Source organism: Scyliorhinus canicula, chromosome 1 (genome assembly GCF_902713615.1).
Source record: "Scyliorhinus canicula chromosome 1, sScyCan1.1, whole genome shotgun sequence".
Classification (NCBI taxonomy): domain Eukaryota; kingdom Metazoa; phylum Chordata; class Chondrichthyes; order Carcharhiniformes; family Scyliorhinidae; genus Scyliorhinus; species Scyliorhinus canicula.
The window spans coordinates 302,014,660-302,029,604 of record NC_052146.1 but is presented as its reverse complement, the minus strand read 5'-3'; the positions used below and the strand labels follow the sequence as shown (position 1 = coordinate 302,029,604).

Below are 14,945 nucleotides of genomic sequence, written 5' to 3'. Positions count from 1 at the left end.
CAGCAGGAGCCAAGCCGGAGAGGTGAAATGAAGATCAATTTCGGGAAAAGGCCTGGGGAGAAGGAAAGGGAGGGAAGAAATGAAGGGAAGGAACACATTAGAGAAAAGGGAGAAAGGAGGGAAATGGAGGGTCAAACAAAATAGGAGCGAGGATGAAGTGGAGAAGCAGTTTTAACTAAATGGGAACAAGAGGGGAATTTTTTTTGTATGATCTGGAAAAGGAGAATGTCAGTATGACCTAGATTATACAAAAAGAGTCCACAAGTCCCCAGCTTGGGAGGGTCAGAGAGAATAGAGAACAGCAGCTCAGAGGAAGAGGGAGGGAATGGAGAGCAGGAGCTGAGAGAGAGAGAGAGAGGGAGGGAATGGAGAGCAGGTGCTCAGAGAGAGAGGGAGGGAATGGAGAGCAGGGGCTGAGAGAGAGAGAGGGAATGGAGAGCAGGGGCTCAGAGAGGGAGGGAATGGAGAGCAGGGGCTCAGAGAGGGAGGGAGATCAGGAGCTCAGAGAGGGAGTGAATGGAGATCAGAGGCTCAGAGAGGGAGGGAATGGAGAGCAGGGACTCAGAGAGGGAGGGAATGGAGATCAGGAGCTCAGAGAGGGAGGGAATGGAGAGCTGGAGCTCAGAGAGGGAGGGAATGGAGATCAGGGGCTCAGAGAGGGAGGGAATGGAGAGCAGGGGCTCAGAGAGGGAGGGAATGGAGAGCAGGAGCTCAGAGAGGGAGGGAATGGAGAGCTGGAGCTCAGAGAGGGAGGGAATGGAGAGCTGGAGCTCAGAGAGGGAGGGAATGGAGAGCTGGAGCTCAGAGAAGGAGGGAATGGAGAGCAGGGGCTCAGAGAGGGAGGGAGGGAATGGAGATCAGGAGCTCAGAGAGGGAGGGAATGGAGAGCTGGAGCTCAGACAGGAAGGCAATGAAGAGCAGGAATTTAGAGTGGAGGAAAACTGGGCTATTATAGCCTTTGAATTTCCCGTATGGAAGCAGTTCCACATTGTAGTTGTCAAGTAGGGAAACACTGAATTTATCAGCGTTATATAAAGTGGCAGAATCTTTCTTTTTACTCTTCCACAAGATGTAGATTTCACTGGCTTGGCCAGCATTTGTTGCCCATCCTTAATTGCATCTGAGAAGGCGGTGGTGGGCCATAGCTTTGAACCACTACAGTCCGGAGGGAGGCCCTACCCACAGTGCTGTTAGGGAGTCAACTCCAGGATTCTGATCCAGTGACAGTGAGGGAATGATAATATAGGTCCAAGTGGGCGGCACAGTAGCATAGCAGTTAGCACTGTTGTTTCACAGCGCCAGGGTCCTGGGTTCGATTCCCGGCTTGGGTCTGCACGTTCTCCGTGTCTGCGTGGGTTTCCTCTGGGTGCTCCAGTTTCCTCTCACAACTCCCGAAAGACGTGCTTGTTAGGTGAATTGGACATTCTGATTTCCCACTCAGTGTACCCAAACAGACCTGGGAGTGTGGCGACTCGGGGCTTTTCACAGTACCTTCATTGCAGTGTTAATGTAAGCCTACTTGTGGCAATAAAGATTATTATTAAAAGATTAAAGTCAGGATGACGTGACTCAGAGGAAGACTTTCAGGTGGTCGAATCTAATTGTCAAAGGCAGCTATCACTGATACTTGCATAGCGTCTACCGTGTCCTCAGGACATGTCAGGTGCTTTATAACCAGTGAATCAAAGAATCCAGACAGTGCAGGAGGCCATTTGGCCCATCAAGTTTGCACCAACCCTCTGAAAGAGCACTCTACCTACGCCCACACCCCCACTCTATCCCCATTACCCAGTAACCCCACCTACCTTTTTGGACACTAAGGAGCAGTTTATCATGGGCAATCCACCTAACCTGCCCATCTTTGGACTGTGGGAGGAAACCAGCGCACCAGGAGGAAACCCCACAGAGATAGTGACCCAAGGCCTGAACCGAACCTGGGTCCCTGGCGCTGTGAGGCAGCAGTGTGTAGTCAGTGTTGTAATGTAGGAAACAGCAGCCAATATACACACAGCAAACTCCCACAAACAGCAATGAGATAAATCAACAGAATTTGTTTTGAATGATGCTGGTTGTTAAATAGATATTGGTCAGAAAGCAAGGCAGACCACTCTGTCAAAATTAGAGGCATGGGCTCTCTTGCATTCACTCAAAAGGACCACAATTGAACACCCCATCCACCAACGGCACAGAGTTCCATCGCTCCAGCACCAAAGATTATACTTAGTCCTAAAGTGGGACATGATCCGTCAACAGCTGACTCAGATGTGGCAAGTTATACACACTGAGGTGCAGTTGACCTCTAAATGGAGAACGTTGAACAAATTGGCAATGATCGCATCCAGAGCTCCTCAAATAACAAAACAATCAGACTCAATATCACATCACTGGCTAAAAAATCACTCTCATGCATTCACTATCATATCAACCTCAAATACAATGCAGATGTGGATTTCATTGATAGCTGGGGCAGATGTGATCAGTGCGATACACAGTTTAGCGGGTGCCTGGTGACATTCCTGCGCGAGGAGCAACAAAGCTGGAAGATTATGAAGCAACAACTATATCAGGAATTATGCTGTTGATTGAGTAACCAACACCTTACAATACACTGTAGTGGCACTGAAGTAATCTCCCAGTCTTCAATTTTAGTAGCACATATAATTGAAAGAAACAACGATTCTCTCATCTTCATTATCTCTCAAGTAAAAGTGATTATTTTCCCATCAGTGATAGCACTTCAATATGATCTTGCAAAACCCGTAACTTCCTGTCACAAGGTGTTTACACCAGCCATTCAACAGAGGAAATATGCTTGCACAAGATTATTTTATTTGACCCAAACCGTAAGGATACGATATTTAGATATGATACGGGGTGGCTTGGTAGCACTGTGGTTAGCACTGTTGCTTCACAGCGCCAGGGACCCGGGTTCGATTCCCGACATGGGTCACTGTCTGTGCGGAGTCTGCACGTTCTCCCCGTGTCTGCGTGGGTTTCCTCGTGGTGCTCCGGTTTCCTCCCACAAGTTCCAAAATACGTGCTTGTTAAATAAATTGGACATTCTGAATTCTCCCTCTGTGTACCCGAACAGACGCCGGAATGTGGCAACTAGGGGATTTTCACAGTGACTTAATTGCGGTGTTAATGTAAGCCTACTTGTGAGACTAATAAAGATTATTTAAAAAGCGGAATACAGAACTATTCTGTAGATATTGACAGAGTGGTTATGTTTGATTGTGTGACACTCCCTCAAGACACAGTTGGCTTCTGAAAATCCCATCAAGTTTTCCTTTTTGATTAATAGATGCTCCAGGTCAATATGTTTGGTGAATAACTCCATTGTTAAAACTCCATCTACCCTCAAACATTGAAGAATACAGCCACGGAGCTGCCCTGTGATATTATTCAGCTCAGTAACTGGTTTCTCTCTCCACGGGTGCTGAGTATTTCCAATATTTACTGTTTTTTAAATTAAATTTAGAGTACCCAATCATTTTTTCCAATTAAGGGGCAATTTAGACACATGTCCTTTATTTTTCTTTATTCTTTCAGGGGTGTGGAACCCTCAAGAGTACTGAAAGTCAGAGAGATCTAGGTGTACATGTCCACAGGTCACTGAAAAGGGCAACACAGGTGTAGAAGGTAGTCAAGAAGGCATATGGCATGCTTGCCTTCATTGGCCGGGGCACTGAGTATAAGAATTGACAAGTCATGTTGCAGCTGTATAGAACCTTAGTTAGGCCACACTTGGGAGTATTGTGTTCAATTCTGGTCGCCACACTACCAGAAGGACGTGGAGTCTTTCGAGAGGGTGCAGAAGAGATTTGCCTGGTATGGAGGGCATAAGCTATGAGGAGTGGTTGAATAAACTCGGTTTGTTCTCACTGGAACAACGGACATTGAGGGGCAACCTGATAAGAGTGGATAGTAAGAGGCTTTTCCCCAGGGTAGAGGGTCAATTACTAGGGGGCATTTAAGGTGCGAGGGGCAAGATTTAGAGGAGATGTACGAGGCACGTTTTTTACACAGAGGGTAGTGGGTGCCTGGAACTCGCTGCCGGAGGAGGTGGTGGTAGCAGGGACGATAGTGACATTTAAGGGGCATCTTGACAAATACATGAATAGGATGGGAATAGTGGGATACGGACCCATGAAATGTAGATTGTAGTTTAGTCGAGCAGCACGGTCGGCACGGGCTTGGATGGCCGAAGGGCCTATTCCTGTGCTGTACTTTTCTTTGTTCTTTGTGTAGGTGTCACTGGCAAGGCCAACTTTTGATCCTCTTCCCTAATTATCCTTGAACTGAGTGCCTCTCTCAGCCATTTCAGAGAGCAGTTAACAATCAATTGGTGTGGGTCTGGGGTCACATGTAGGCCAGACCGATTTCCTGCCCTAAAGGACATTACTGAACCAGATGGGTTTTTACAACAATGGCCAATATTGAGACTTTATATTCCAGATGTTTTCATTCTCTGAATTTAAATTCCTCCAGCTGCCATAGTGAGATTTGAACCCGTCAATCTCGAGAAATTACCACTACTATGATCCCATGTTCCCATAATCTTAATATCTCATGTGGCTCAATATCATATTTTGTCTGATTACACTCTGTGAAGAGCCTTGGGATCTTTTTCTCCACTAAATGCAACATCGAGGGCCAAAGGACCCGTACTGCGCTGTAATGTTCTATGTCCTAAAGGTGCTATATAAGCCCAAGTTGCTCTTGTTAACTTGCAATGGCGCTGCATTACAATCTCAGACTGAGAATTAGAGTATGCTAGGTATAGCTTGCAGAACCAGTTATGCTGCTAGCTTTGATTCACACCAAGTTGTGCGAGGTGCCTGAAGGGAGAGAATTACGGTATGTAGTTTTAGCCCCTCAGAACTCAACAAAGTAAACACAGGCATCAGATGGCACTAGTAACACTGTGGCACTCCCTCAATGCCGCCCTCAAGATTGTGTGCTCACATCCTCGGCATGGGGCAAGAGCCCATGACTCAGAGGTGAAAGTGCTACCAACTAATCCAAAGCTAGCCCACAAATGGAGAATTACAGATGAAATGGGAATACTCTCACCCAGAAGTCACAAACCAGTCACACCGTACGTAATGTTGAAATAACCAACACCTTGGTTCCCGTAACAGCCTCCCCGAACAGGCGCCGGAATGTGGCGACTAGGGGCTTTTCACAGTAACTTCATTTGAAGCCTACTCGTGACAATAAGCGATTTTCATTTTCATTTCCTTGGAATATACTGCAGTGATATAGAAGCAAGTAATCACTCTTGCCCTTTAGTTGCATATAATTGAAAGAATCAGTAATACTCTCATCTTTCTCATCTCTCGAGTAAAAATGCTTCTTTTCCGATTGATAACTATAATCTTGCAAAGATGAAAGCAGCCACAGCCTATGCTCCCACAAACAGCAATTCTCCAAGTACTGGAAATTGTGTTGTGGAGATGCCGCAAGATAAATATCTGCCAGGAAACTGGGGACAACTCTCCTGTTCTTCAAAACAGCGCCCTGGGATCTTTCACCTCCAAATCAAGGGGCAGACAGTCCCTCAATTCAACATTTCTCCTACACTGCAGCCCCCTCCTCCCCGCCCGGGGACAGTGCAGCTCTGCAGTGTCAGGCTGATTTGTGTGCTCAGGAAGGCAGGGTCTCCAGGGCCAGAGTGAGGGCCCAGCCCCGGGCCTCCAGCTCCCACCCAGCCCGGTGCCCTCTCTGATTTATTCGCGGACTTACAGAAATAAGCCACCACCGGGTCGCGCTTCTCGTGCTCCTGGGCGGTGCGCAGGTGATGCTGGATCGGTTTGAATTGCGGAGGCACCGGGATCGCATCGGACGCCATTGACTCCGTTACCAGGGCTCTGAACCGTCCCAGCAACCGCTTCCGGGAGCAGAGCCTGACCTCCCGCCACAGCACCACCGCCAAACTGGAGGGCGCAGCGACTCCTCCCACAACAGCGCCACCCCCAGGCCGGAGACCCGAGCGACGTCTCCCACCACGGCGCCACCGCCAGACCGGAGGGCGCAGCGACTCCTCCAACAACAGCGCCACCGCCAGGCCGGAAAGCCTAGCGACTCCTCCCGCCACAACTCCACTGCCAACGCCACTGCCAGGCCGGAGGGCGCAATAACTCCACCCTCCACAGCACCACCGCCAGGCCGGAGGGCGCAATGACTCCTCCTGCCTCAACACCACCGCCACACCGTAGAGTCCAGCGACATCCCGCCACCGCTTAGGCTGGACAGCCCATTGACTCCTCCCGCCACAGCAACACGGCCAGACCGGAGGGGCCAGTGACAGCTACCGTCACAGCACCACGGCCAGGTTGGAGGGCGAAGTGACACCTCCTGCTACAGCGCCACCTCAAGGTCGGAGGGCCAGTGACTCCTGCAACAACGCTGCCGTCAGGCCAGAGGGCTGAGTGAGTCCTCGCGCAACAGCGCCCCGCCAGCCTGGAGGGCCAAGTAACTCATCACGCAACAGCGCCACAGCTAGGTCAGGTGGAGAAAGCATCTCCTGCCATACTGCCACCTAGAGTAAAGGAAGGGGAATGCACCTCTCACAACACCAGGTTAAGTCCAATGGGTTTGTTTGGAATCACTAGCTTTCGGAGCACTGCTCCTTCCTCAGGTGAATCAGATTTGAAACAAACCTGTCGGACTTTAATCTCGAAGGAGGCAATGAGTGATAAACTGGGGCACACAGGAACATTGGAGGTCAAAATTAAGACGTAAAGGAAACCCCATCTGCCGTCTCCACAGGAGATCCCATGGCATTATGTTGACTAAGAGCAGGGGAGTTATCTCTAGGTTTCTTGGGAATATGCATCTCTCAACTAATGTCACCAGAACATCCAGCCTGGCTATTATCATAAAAGCAAAATATTGCAGATGCTGAAAATCTGAAATCAAAATCAAAAATGCGAGATTAACTCAACAGCTCTGGCAGCATCTGTGGAGAGAGTTTTGAGTATTGATTAATAAGGGGATCAGGGGTTATGGGGAGAAAGCAGGAGAATGGGGATGAGAAACATATCAGCCACGATTGAAGGGCAGAATGGCCTAATTCTGCCCCTATGTCTGATGGTCTTATGGAGTCTGGATGACTCTCCTGGAGTAGAGTCTATATGGACTCTAAACGTTAACTCTGTTTCTCTCTCCACAGATGCTGGCAAACCTGGCTATTATCACATTGTGAGAGCTTGCTGTGCTCAAATTGGCTGTCACGTTTCCGACTCAATCGTGTCAAAATGTACTTTATTGGCTATCAAGTGCTTTGGATCATCCTGAACTTGTGAAGGGCACCATAGTTGTTCTTGAACATCTAAAGCAATGTCACAAAAGTATCATAAGCTGCTTTCCCCCTTTGTGGTTGAGAGCTGACTGGTGGTGATTTAAGCTGAGAATCACCACACCTCAAGCGACGGGGAAGGTAGAGAAGGCTTCAGGAACCTGAGCCGGTACAGGGATTGAACCGACGCTGTTGGCCTCTGTTGGTCGTTCTGGGTGAGTGTGCTTAACACTCAATTTGGCTCTGTTTCTTTACTTAGCTCTGGAGTCGCCAGGTATCATTAAGACACCGCCACAAGGGCGGCACGGTGGCACAGTGGTTAGCATTGTTGCCTACGGCGCTGAGGACCCGGGTTCGAATCCCGGCCCTGGGTCACTGTCTGTGAGGAGTTTGCACATTCTCCCCGTGTCTGCGTGGGTTTCACCCCCACAACCCAAAGATGTGCAGGTTAGGTGGATTGGCCACGCTAAATTGCCCCTTAATTGGAAAAAATGAATTGGATATTCTAAATTTATTTAAAAAAAAGACACCGCCACAAGTTCAAGGTGAAGTTCAAAGCAATAAAACCATACACCAATCAGTAAGTCCAAACAACTGAGTTTATTATAATACAATTATAATAACTACCCATGCACACGCTAAAAGGATTAAACTTATTCCTACCGCTAAATAAACTAACACTTATCTCGAAGGAACTGCCGGGTCAGGGAACAAGGCCTCTTGCTCTGCTCTGGTCTGCAGACTTCAGGTTGGTATAAGTTAAAAGGGGTCAGGAGTGTCTATCTCTGGTAGCGATCGTTGTGAGGCACTTACTTGCTGGCAGCTGCTGTCCGAACCCTCTCTCTCTCGTTCAAGGTCTTCTTGGCAAAAGCTGGTCGAGGTGCTGGTCCACGGAGGAGTGCTGGTTAAGGAGAGAGGAGGGCTGGAAGAGAAGACTGAACCATGTGTGGGACCTGTCTTTTATAGGTCCCAGGGGATCCGCGCCCCTTTGGGCGGACTCCCTTACCTGCTTGGAATCGATTGGGTCTCTTCCCAATCGATATGTTTGAATCCCCCCCAAGACTGAGGCTGTTCCTTAGCTACTGGGCGGGCTCTCAGGCTCTTTGTTTTCGAACCTTGCTGGTGCCAGGGTGTCTGGTATCCCTTACAATGTTGCAGTTGCTTCCCCAATTCTGTCCATTGTCTCTGGAATCGTTCCATTAACATGCTAATTATCCCGGTGATTGCCTCATTAGTATGCGGAATGTTCGTTTCGGTGCTGTCTGCTTTCTTAGCAGACAGAATCCACACCTGCTAGGGGCAGCCTGCTGGGGCTGCAAACATTGTCCATTTTATCCTGTATGCTTTGCGTTCCTCCATTTTGTATTCAGGGAATGGCCAACTTCGGTGGCTACACTTCGTTTTGCATCATTAACCAGCTGCCCAGCCAACTGAGCTGAACCGGATCTGTACCTAGACGAAGAACAGCTTTTGACCAAAATCAGCAATTGTGATTCAGTCCATTGAAGAGAAAGTTGAGCTGTCCCTGACGACTTGAGAAACCTGCCAAGTCTACTTTTGTCACTTCTCAAGGAAATTAAAAGGTTTTCTTTTGAAAAGTTTACTGGTGAACCTGTCTCACAATTTAATCATTTTGCATTGCCAACCATTTGAAGTCTGCAGGAGTTCCCAGTATCTTTAATGATTATCCTTGAAAAGCATCAAAGGAAAATGAGATATAGAAAAATGATAGCAGATATTACTTTGATGGGCTCTCACTGGAGCATTATTAACTTCCACTGTCTCCTAAAAGCATCAAGCTTTGCCTGCAACTGGAAGAGCATTAGGATTCTAATTCTTAGACAAATTGAATGAAAATGATGCCGTTTAATACCACATGATCAGGGTGCTCAGTGGAGAGGGGACATTGGAAAAGGAGAAAGAGAGTGGTGGGAATATAGAACTCGTTACCACAGGGACCAGGTGAAGCAGAGAGTTCAACAGGAAGCAAGATAAATTGATGAGGGACAAAGAGATATAAGGCTAACGCTGATAGGGTGAGATGACGAGGGATGAACTGAGGTTAATCCCTACAGGGGCTGGTTTAGCTCACAAGGCTAAATCGCTGGCTTTTAAAGCAGGCCAGCAGCACGGTTCAATTCCCGTACCAGCCTCGCCGGAATGTGGCGACTAGGGGCTTTTCACAGTAACGTCATTGAAGCCGTGACAAGGGATTTTCATTTTTTTTCATAATATGGAGCAATAACAGACTAGGTGGGCAGAATGGCCTGATCTTTCTACATGGAGCTTTCTACATACTTGATGTGAAACATAAAAGAAAGGGATGGACAAGGTGAGCACCAAGCTGACCTTGAATTTAGCAGGGTTGCAACAATGGCAAATGCATAGTGTGCCCATTAAAATGGCCACAATGTGGACCACGGCTATGTCATTTTAAAACACATTTTAACAACTATTAAAAACATTCAAATATTCAATGCCTGAGAACATGCACGAACAGACTCAAAAACAGCTTCTTCCCCGCTTCTACCAGACTCTTAAACAACTCTCCTATGGACTGATATGATTAACACTACATGCTAGGCCCCAAAGTGCCGGAGAATTCCGCACCTTTGGGGAGGCCCGACGCCGGAGTGGTTGGCGCCACTCCCCTACGACGGGACCCCCCGTCCCGCTGGGTAGGGGAGAATGCCGCCCCTGAAGCTGTGGATGAATAGAGGGACTGAGAGCATTTTGGGTGTGGCCTAACCCCCAAGTTGTCCCCGCTTGTGGAATCTTCCGGTGCCCCCCGACGGTGCCCCCCCTCCCCCCAGCCATGGGTTCCCTGGTGGCGGAGGGTGTGACCAACAGGAAAATCCGTTGGAAGTCCCGCCATCAGCCAATGACGGGTTGCCTCCCCAAAACATACAAGAGCGGAGAATCCCAGGCTGAGTGGAATAGCGATAGGTTTGTCAGAGAAAATGCTGGAAAATCTCAGCAGGTCTGGCAGCATCTGTAGGGAGAGAAAAGAGCTAACGTTTCGAGTCCGATGACTCTTTGTCAAAGCTGACAGACAGAGAGTGGGAAATATTTATACTGTGGAGTGAGAATGAAAGATGAGTCATAGCCACAGAACCCCAGGGAAACCGGGTGCTAATGGCCACAGAAACCAAAGGGGAAGGAGTGTTAATGGCAGTCCCCAGAGAGGACAAAAGATGTGAAAGGCCAAACAGCAGGGAAACTAACATCAGAGGATGAACTGTGACAGATGAAGATGTGGGGGAGAGGAAGGGGAAAGCAAAGGGGAGAAGGGGTAAGGAAAGGTGGATAAGATGGGGCGGGGGTTAAATATATAATTAACAAGGACCAGAAAGAAAGAAATGGTAAGAGACAGTTGAAATGAAATGGGGTGAAAACAAATGGGTCGAGGTGGGATAGAGCTAATCATCTGAAGTTGTTGAATTCGATGTTGAGACCGGAAGGCTGTAGCGTGCCTCACCGGAAGATGAGATGTTGTTCCTCCAGTTTACGTTGAGCTTCACTGGAACATTACAGCAGGCCAAGGACAGACATGTGGGCATGGGAACAGGGTCTTGTGTTAAAATGGCAAGCAATGATATGTTTGTGTAAATTGTGGGTTCGACCACAGTTATGGCCGTACTCAACACCCCATGACGGAACAGGCATCAAAGCCATCGTTCACCAAAATGATGGCAGGCTTGCAAAACGATGGTTCTAACTTGATTCTTACCGCTAATAAAAGATGTGGCAGGATTTTGTTTGAATTCGAAATTGAAGGGTTTTATTGAGCGAATAGGAAAAGGTTATTTTCTTTTGATTGGGAAATCAGTCAGAAAAAGGGGCATCAATTAAAGAAAGTTTCTGTGGTGATTGTATATCAGTGTAGATGCAATACAACTGAGCAAGCACTAGAGGGAGCACGGGAGAGCTATAAATAACACAAACAGGAAGTCAGACCACACTTCACAGAAGGGGGAATTGGTAGCAGGACATAGGCAAGCAGCATTGAGGTAACTGTAAGTTAAGCACTGAAGACAGAACAAACTCGCAATAAAGCATCTACTTCAACTTTGAGACTACGAGCTTTATTAAGACACAAGGATCAACACATGGTACCAGCAGTGGCTTCAGACACTTACTACAAGATTACTCAAGGAACAGCTGCAGACACAGAAAGACCAACATGGCACAGAAAACTCCTACTGTGATGATCAGAATACCTTGCCCCATTAAGAGGCTTGTGATGATCGGAATACATTGCCCCTTTAAGAGGCCTGGAACCCTGGGGGACTCCGCCTCTGGCTACGCCCCCTGGGAAATAGTACTTAAGATGAGACTCCATTTTGCGAGCACACTTCTCATGGAGGCTGCCATTGTTCACTGCTTATTAAAGCCTTTGATTACTGACCTAACTTTCGTGTCGTAATTGAGAGTGCCTCAATTTAATAAGCAGTGCACATCAAGATGGACAGCGGTCTGAAACCAGAGAAACTCAACCTGGATGGCAGGACGCCTGAAGCCTCGGAAATCTTTAAACATTGGCTCCGGTGTTTTAAGGATTATCTGGACTCCTCACCGTCTGATGTCGACAGCACTCGCAAGCTGCGCTTCTTACATGGCCGGGTGAGCCACCGAATCTCCGCCATGATTGAAACCGCTACGACCTATGAGGCGGCGATCGAAATATTGAAGAAACGCTTCATAAAGACTACCAATGAGGTACATGCCAGGCATTTGCTCTCGACCTGCAGCCAGCGCTCCGGGGAAATGCTGGACGAGTTCGTGGAAAGACTCACCGCGCTCGCGAGGAACTGCGACCACAAAGCAGTGACGGCTGAAGAACACAGGGACTTACACATCCGCGACGCCCTTGTGTCTGGCATCAGGTCATCGTACATCCGGCAGCGGCTCCTAGAAGACGGGGCGAAGGATCTCCAAGGCACGGTAATGCTCGGCTTTTCTCTCGAAACGGCCCACCGTAACCTCCGTACGTACTCCGCGGACCTTACCAATCCCTTTCGATCCCCTCCAGGCTCGGCCACGCTACAGGCCTGTGCCACGTGACGATCCACTCACTCCGGGGGCTCCCCATGCTATTTCTGTGGGCAAGGCCAGCACCCACGCCAGCGTTGTCCGGCCCGATCCGCGACCTGCAACGACTGCGGGAAGAAAGGGCACTTCGCGAAAGTCTGCCTGGCTGGGCCCAAAGGCCACAAACGAAACCCTCATCAGGCCCAGAAATCAAACTCCCGGCCTCACAGACCCCGCAACGCGGCTGCACTGCTGCCAGACACGCCCACTTCTGACGCGTCATCGACCTCGTGCGAGTCATGGGAGCGGCCATCTTGGCGGCGGCCATCTTCGAAACCCGACACGTGCGACCGGCGTCGGTGGCCATCTTGTGACTCCGGGCGGCCATTTTGTGAGTCCGACTCTGTCGGCCCGCACCTAGGAGCGATCACACTCGATCAATCGCGACCGAAACACCTGCGAAACTCGATGATGCGGGTGCGAATCAACGGCCTTGACACTCCCTGCCTGTTCGACTCCGGGAGCACGGAGAGCTTTATCCACCCAGACATGGTAAGGCGCTGCTCCCTGCGCACCCATCCCGCCTCCCAAACTATCACCCTCGCCTCAGGGTCCCATTTGGTTCAAATCACGGGGTATTGTGTCGCTGACCTCGCAATTCAAGGCGTGAAATACTCCCGTTTTAAACTGTACATTTTTCCTCAACTCTGCGTCCCCCTGCTGCTTGGCCTCGACTTTCAGTGCAGCCACCGGAGCCTGACACTGAAGTTCGGCGGACCCCTGCCCCCACTCACAGTCTGCAGCCTGGCGACACTCAAAGTTGCGCCACCCCGTCTCTTCGCGAACCTCACTCCCGACTGTAAGCCCATCACCACCAAGAGTCGCCGGTACAGTACCCAAGACTTGACTTTCATCAAGTCAGAGGTTCAGCGGCTACTAAAGGAGGGGGTCATAGAGGCCAGCAACAGCCCTTGGAGGGCCCAGGTATTAGTAGTCCGCTCCGGGGAAAAGCACCGCATGGTTGTGGATTATAGCCAGACAATAAACCGCTTCACACAACGCGATGCGTACCCACTTCCCCGAATAGCTGAAATGGTGACCCAAATTGCCCAGTATCGGGTATTCTCCACGGTTGACCTCAAATCGGCCTACCATCAACTCCCTATCCGCTCAGAGGACCGCCCCTACACGGCTTTTGAAGCAGCCGGTCGGCTGTTTCACTTCCTCAGGGTCCGCTTTGGTGTTACAAACGGAGTCTCCGTTTTCCAGAGGGCGATGGATCAAATGGTGGACCAGTACGGCTTACGGGCGACCTTCCCGTACTTGGACAATGTCACCATCTGCGGCCATGACCAGCAGGACCACGACGCAAACCTGAGGAAGTTCCTCCAGACTGCCCGGGCCCTCAACCTCACCTACAACAAAAAGAAATGCGTGTTCCATACAACCCGGCTCGCCATCCTCGGCTACGTTGTGGAGAGCGGGGTCCTAGGCCCGGACCCCAACCGCATGCGTCCCCTTAAGGAACTCCCCCTCCCCCGTAGCCTCAAGGCACTCAAACGGTGCTTGGGGCTTTTCTCCTATTACGCCCAGTGGGTCCCCAGATATGGGGACAAAGCCCGGCCACTCATTAAGACCACGGTTTTTCCCCTAACGGATGAGGCCCAGTCGGCTTTCAACCGTATCAAGGCCGGCATCATCAAGGCCGCCATGCACGCGGTGGACGAAGCCATCCCCTTCCAAATAGAAAGCGATGCATCAGACGTCGCCCTGGCTGCTACCCTCAACCAAGCGGGCAGACCAGTAGCGTTCTTCTCCCGAACCCTCATCGCCTCGGAAATTCGACACTCTGCAGTCGAGAAGGAGGCACAAGCCATAGTGGAGGCCGTGCGACACTGGAGGCACTACCTAGCCGGTAGGAGGTTCACCCTCATCACCGACCAACGGTCGGTCGCCTTTATGTTCGATAACGCACAACGGGGCAAAATAAAGAACGACAAAATTCTGAGGTGGAGGTTAGAGCTCTCCACCTATACGTACGATATTAAATATCGCCCGGGGAAGCTCAACGAGTCCCCAGATGCCCTGTCTCGCGGCACGTGCGCCAACGCGCAATTGGACCGCATGAGAGCCATCCACGATGACCTCTGCTACCCGGGGGTCACCCGGCTTGCCCACTTCATCAAGTCCTGCAACCTGCCCTACTCCACAGGGGAGGTCAAGACCATGACTAAGGCATGCCAGATCTGTGCAGAATGCAAACCGCAGTTCCATCGACCAGACAAGGCCCGCCTGATAAAAGCCTCTGGGCCCTATGAGCGACTAAGCGTGGACTTCAAAGGGCCTCTCCCGTCCAACAACCGCAACATCTATTTCCTCACCGTCATCGATGAATTCTCCCGCTTCCCTTTTGCTGTCCCCTGCCCCGATACTACCTCGGCCTCCGTGATCAAGGCACTGCGCAGCATCTTCGCTCTGTTTGGTTTCCCCGCTTATATCCACAGCGACCGGGGTACATCGTTCATGAGCGCTGAGCTGCGTCGGTACCTGCTCAGCAAGGGCATCACCTCGAGCAGGACGACGACCTATAACCCGCGGGGAAATGGGCAAG

The 14,945-nt window shown here is 50.0% G+C and overlaps 1 protein-coding gene across 2 annotated transcripts in view; it reads right to left on the bottom strand.

Annotated features, from left to right (window-relative positions):
• vta1 (vesicle (multivesicular body) trafficking 1) overlaps positions 1 to 5,943 on the bottom strand; it is a 172,061-nt gene extending 166,118 nt beyond the window's left edge. Inside the window, exon 1 of one of the 2 annotated variants that reach the window (XM_038816597.1) lies at positions 5,749 to 5,943. In XM_038816597.1, coding sequence (XP_038672525.1) covers positions 5,749 to 5,854 — 106 coding nt within the window. In that variant the 5' untranslated portion in view covers positions 5,855 to 5,943. The remainder of the gene's footprint in view (positions 1 to 5,748) is intronic. The other variant, XM_038816588.1, reaches the window with a different exon arrangement.
• Positions 5,944 to 14,945: the final 9,002 nt, after the last annotated feature.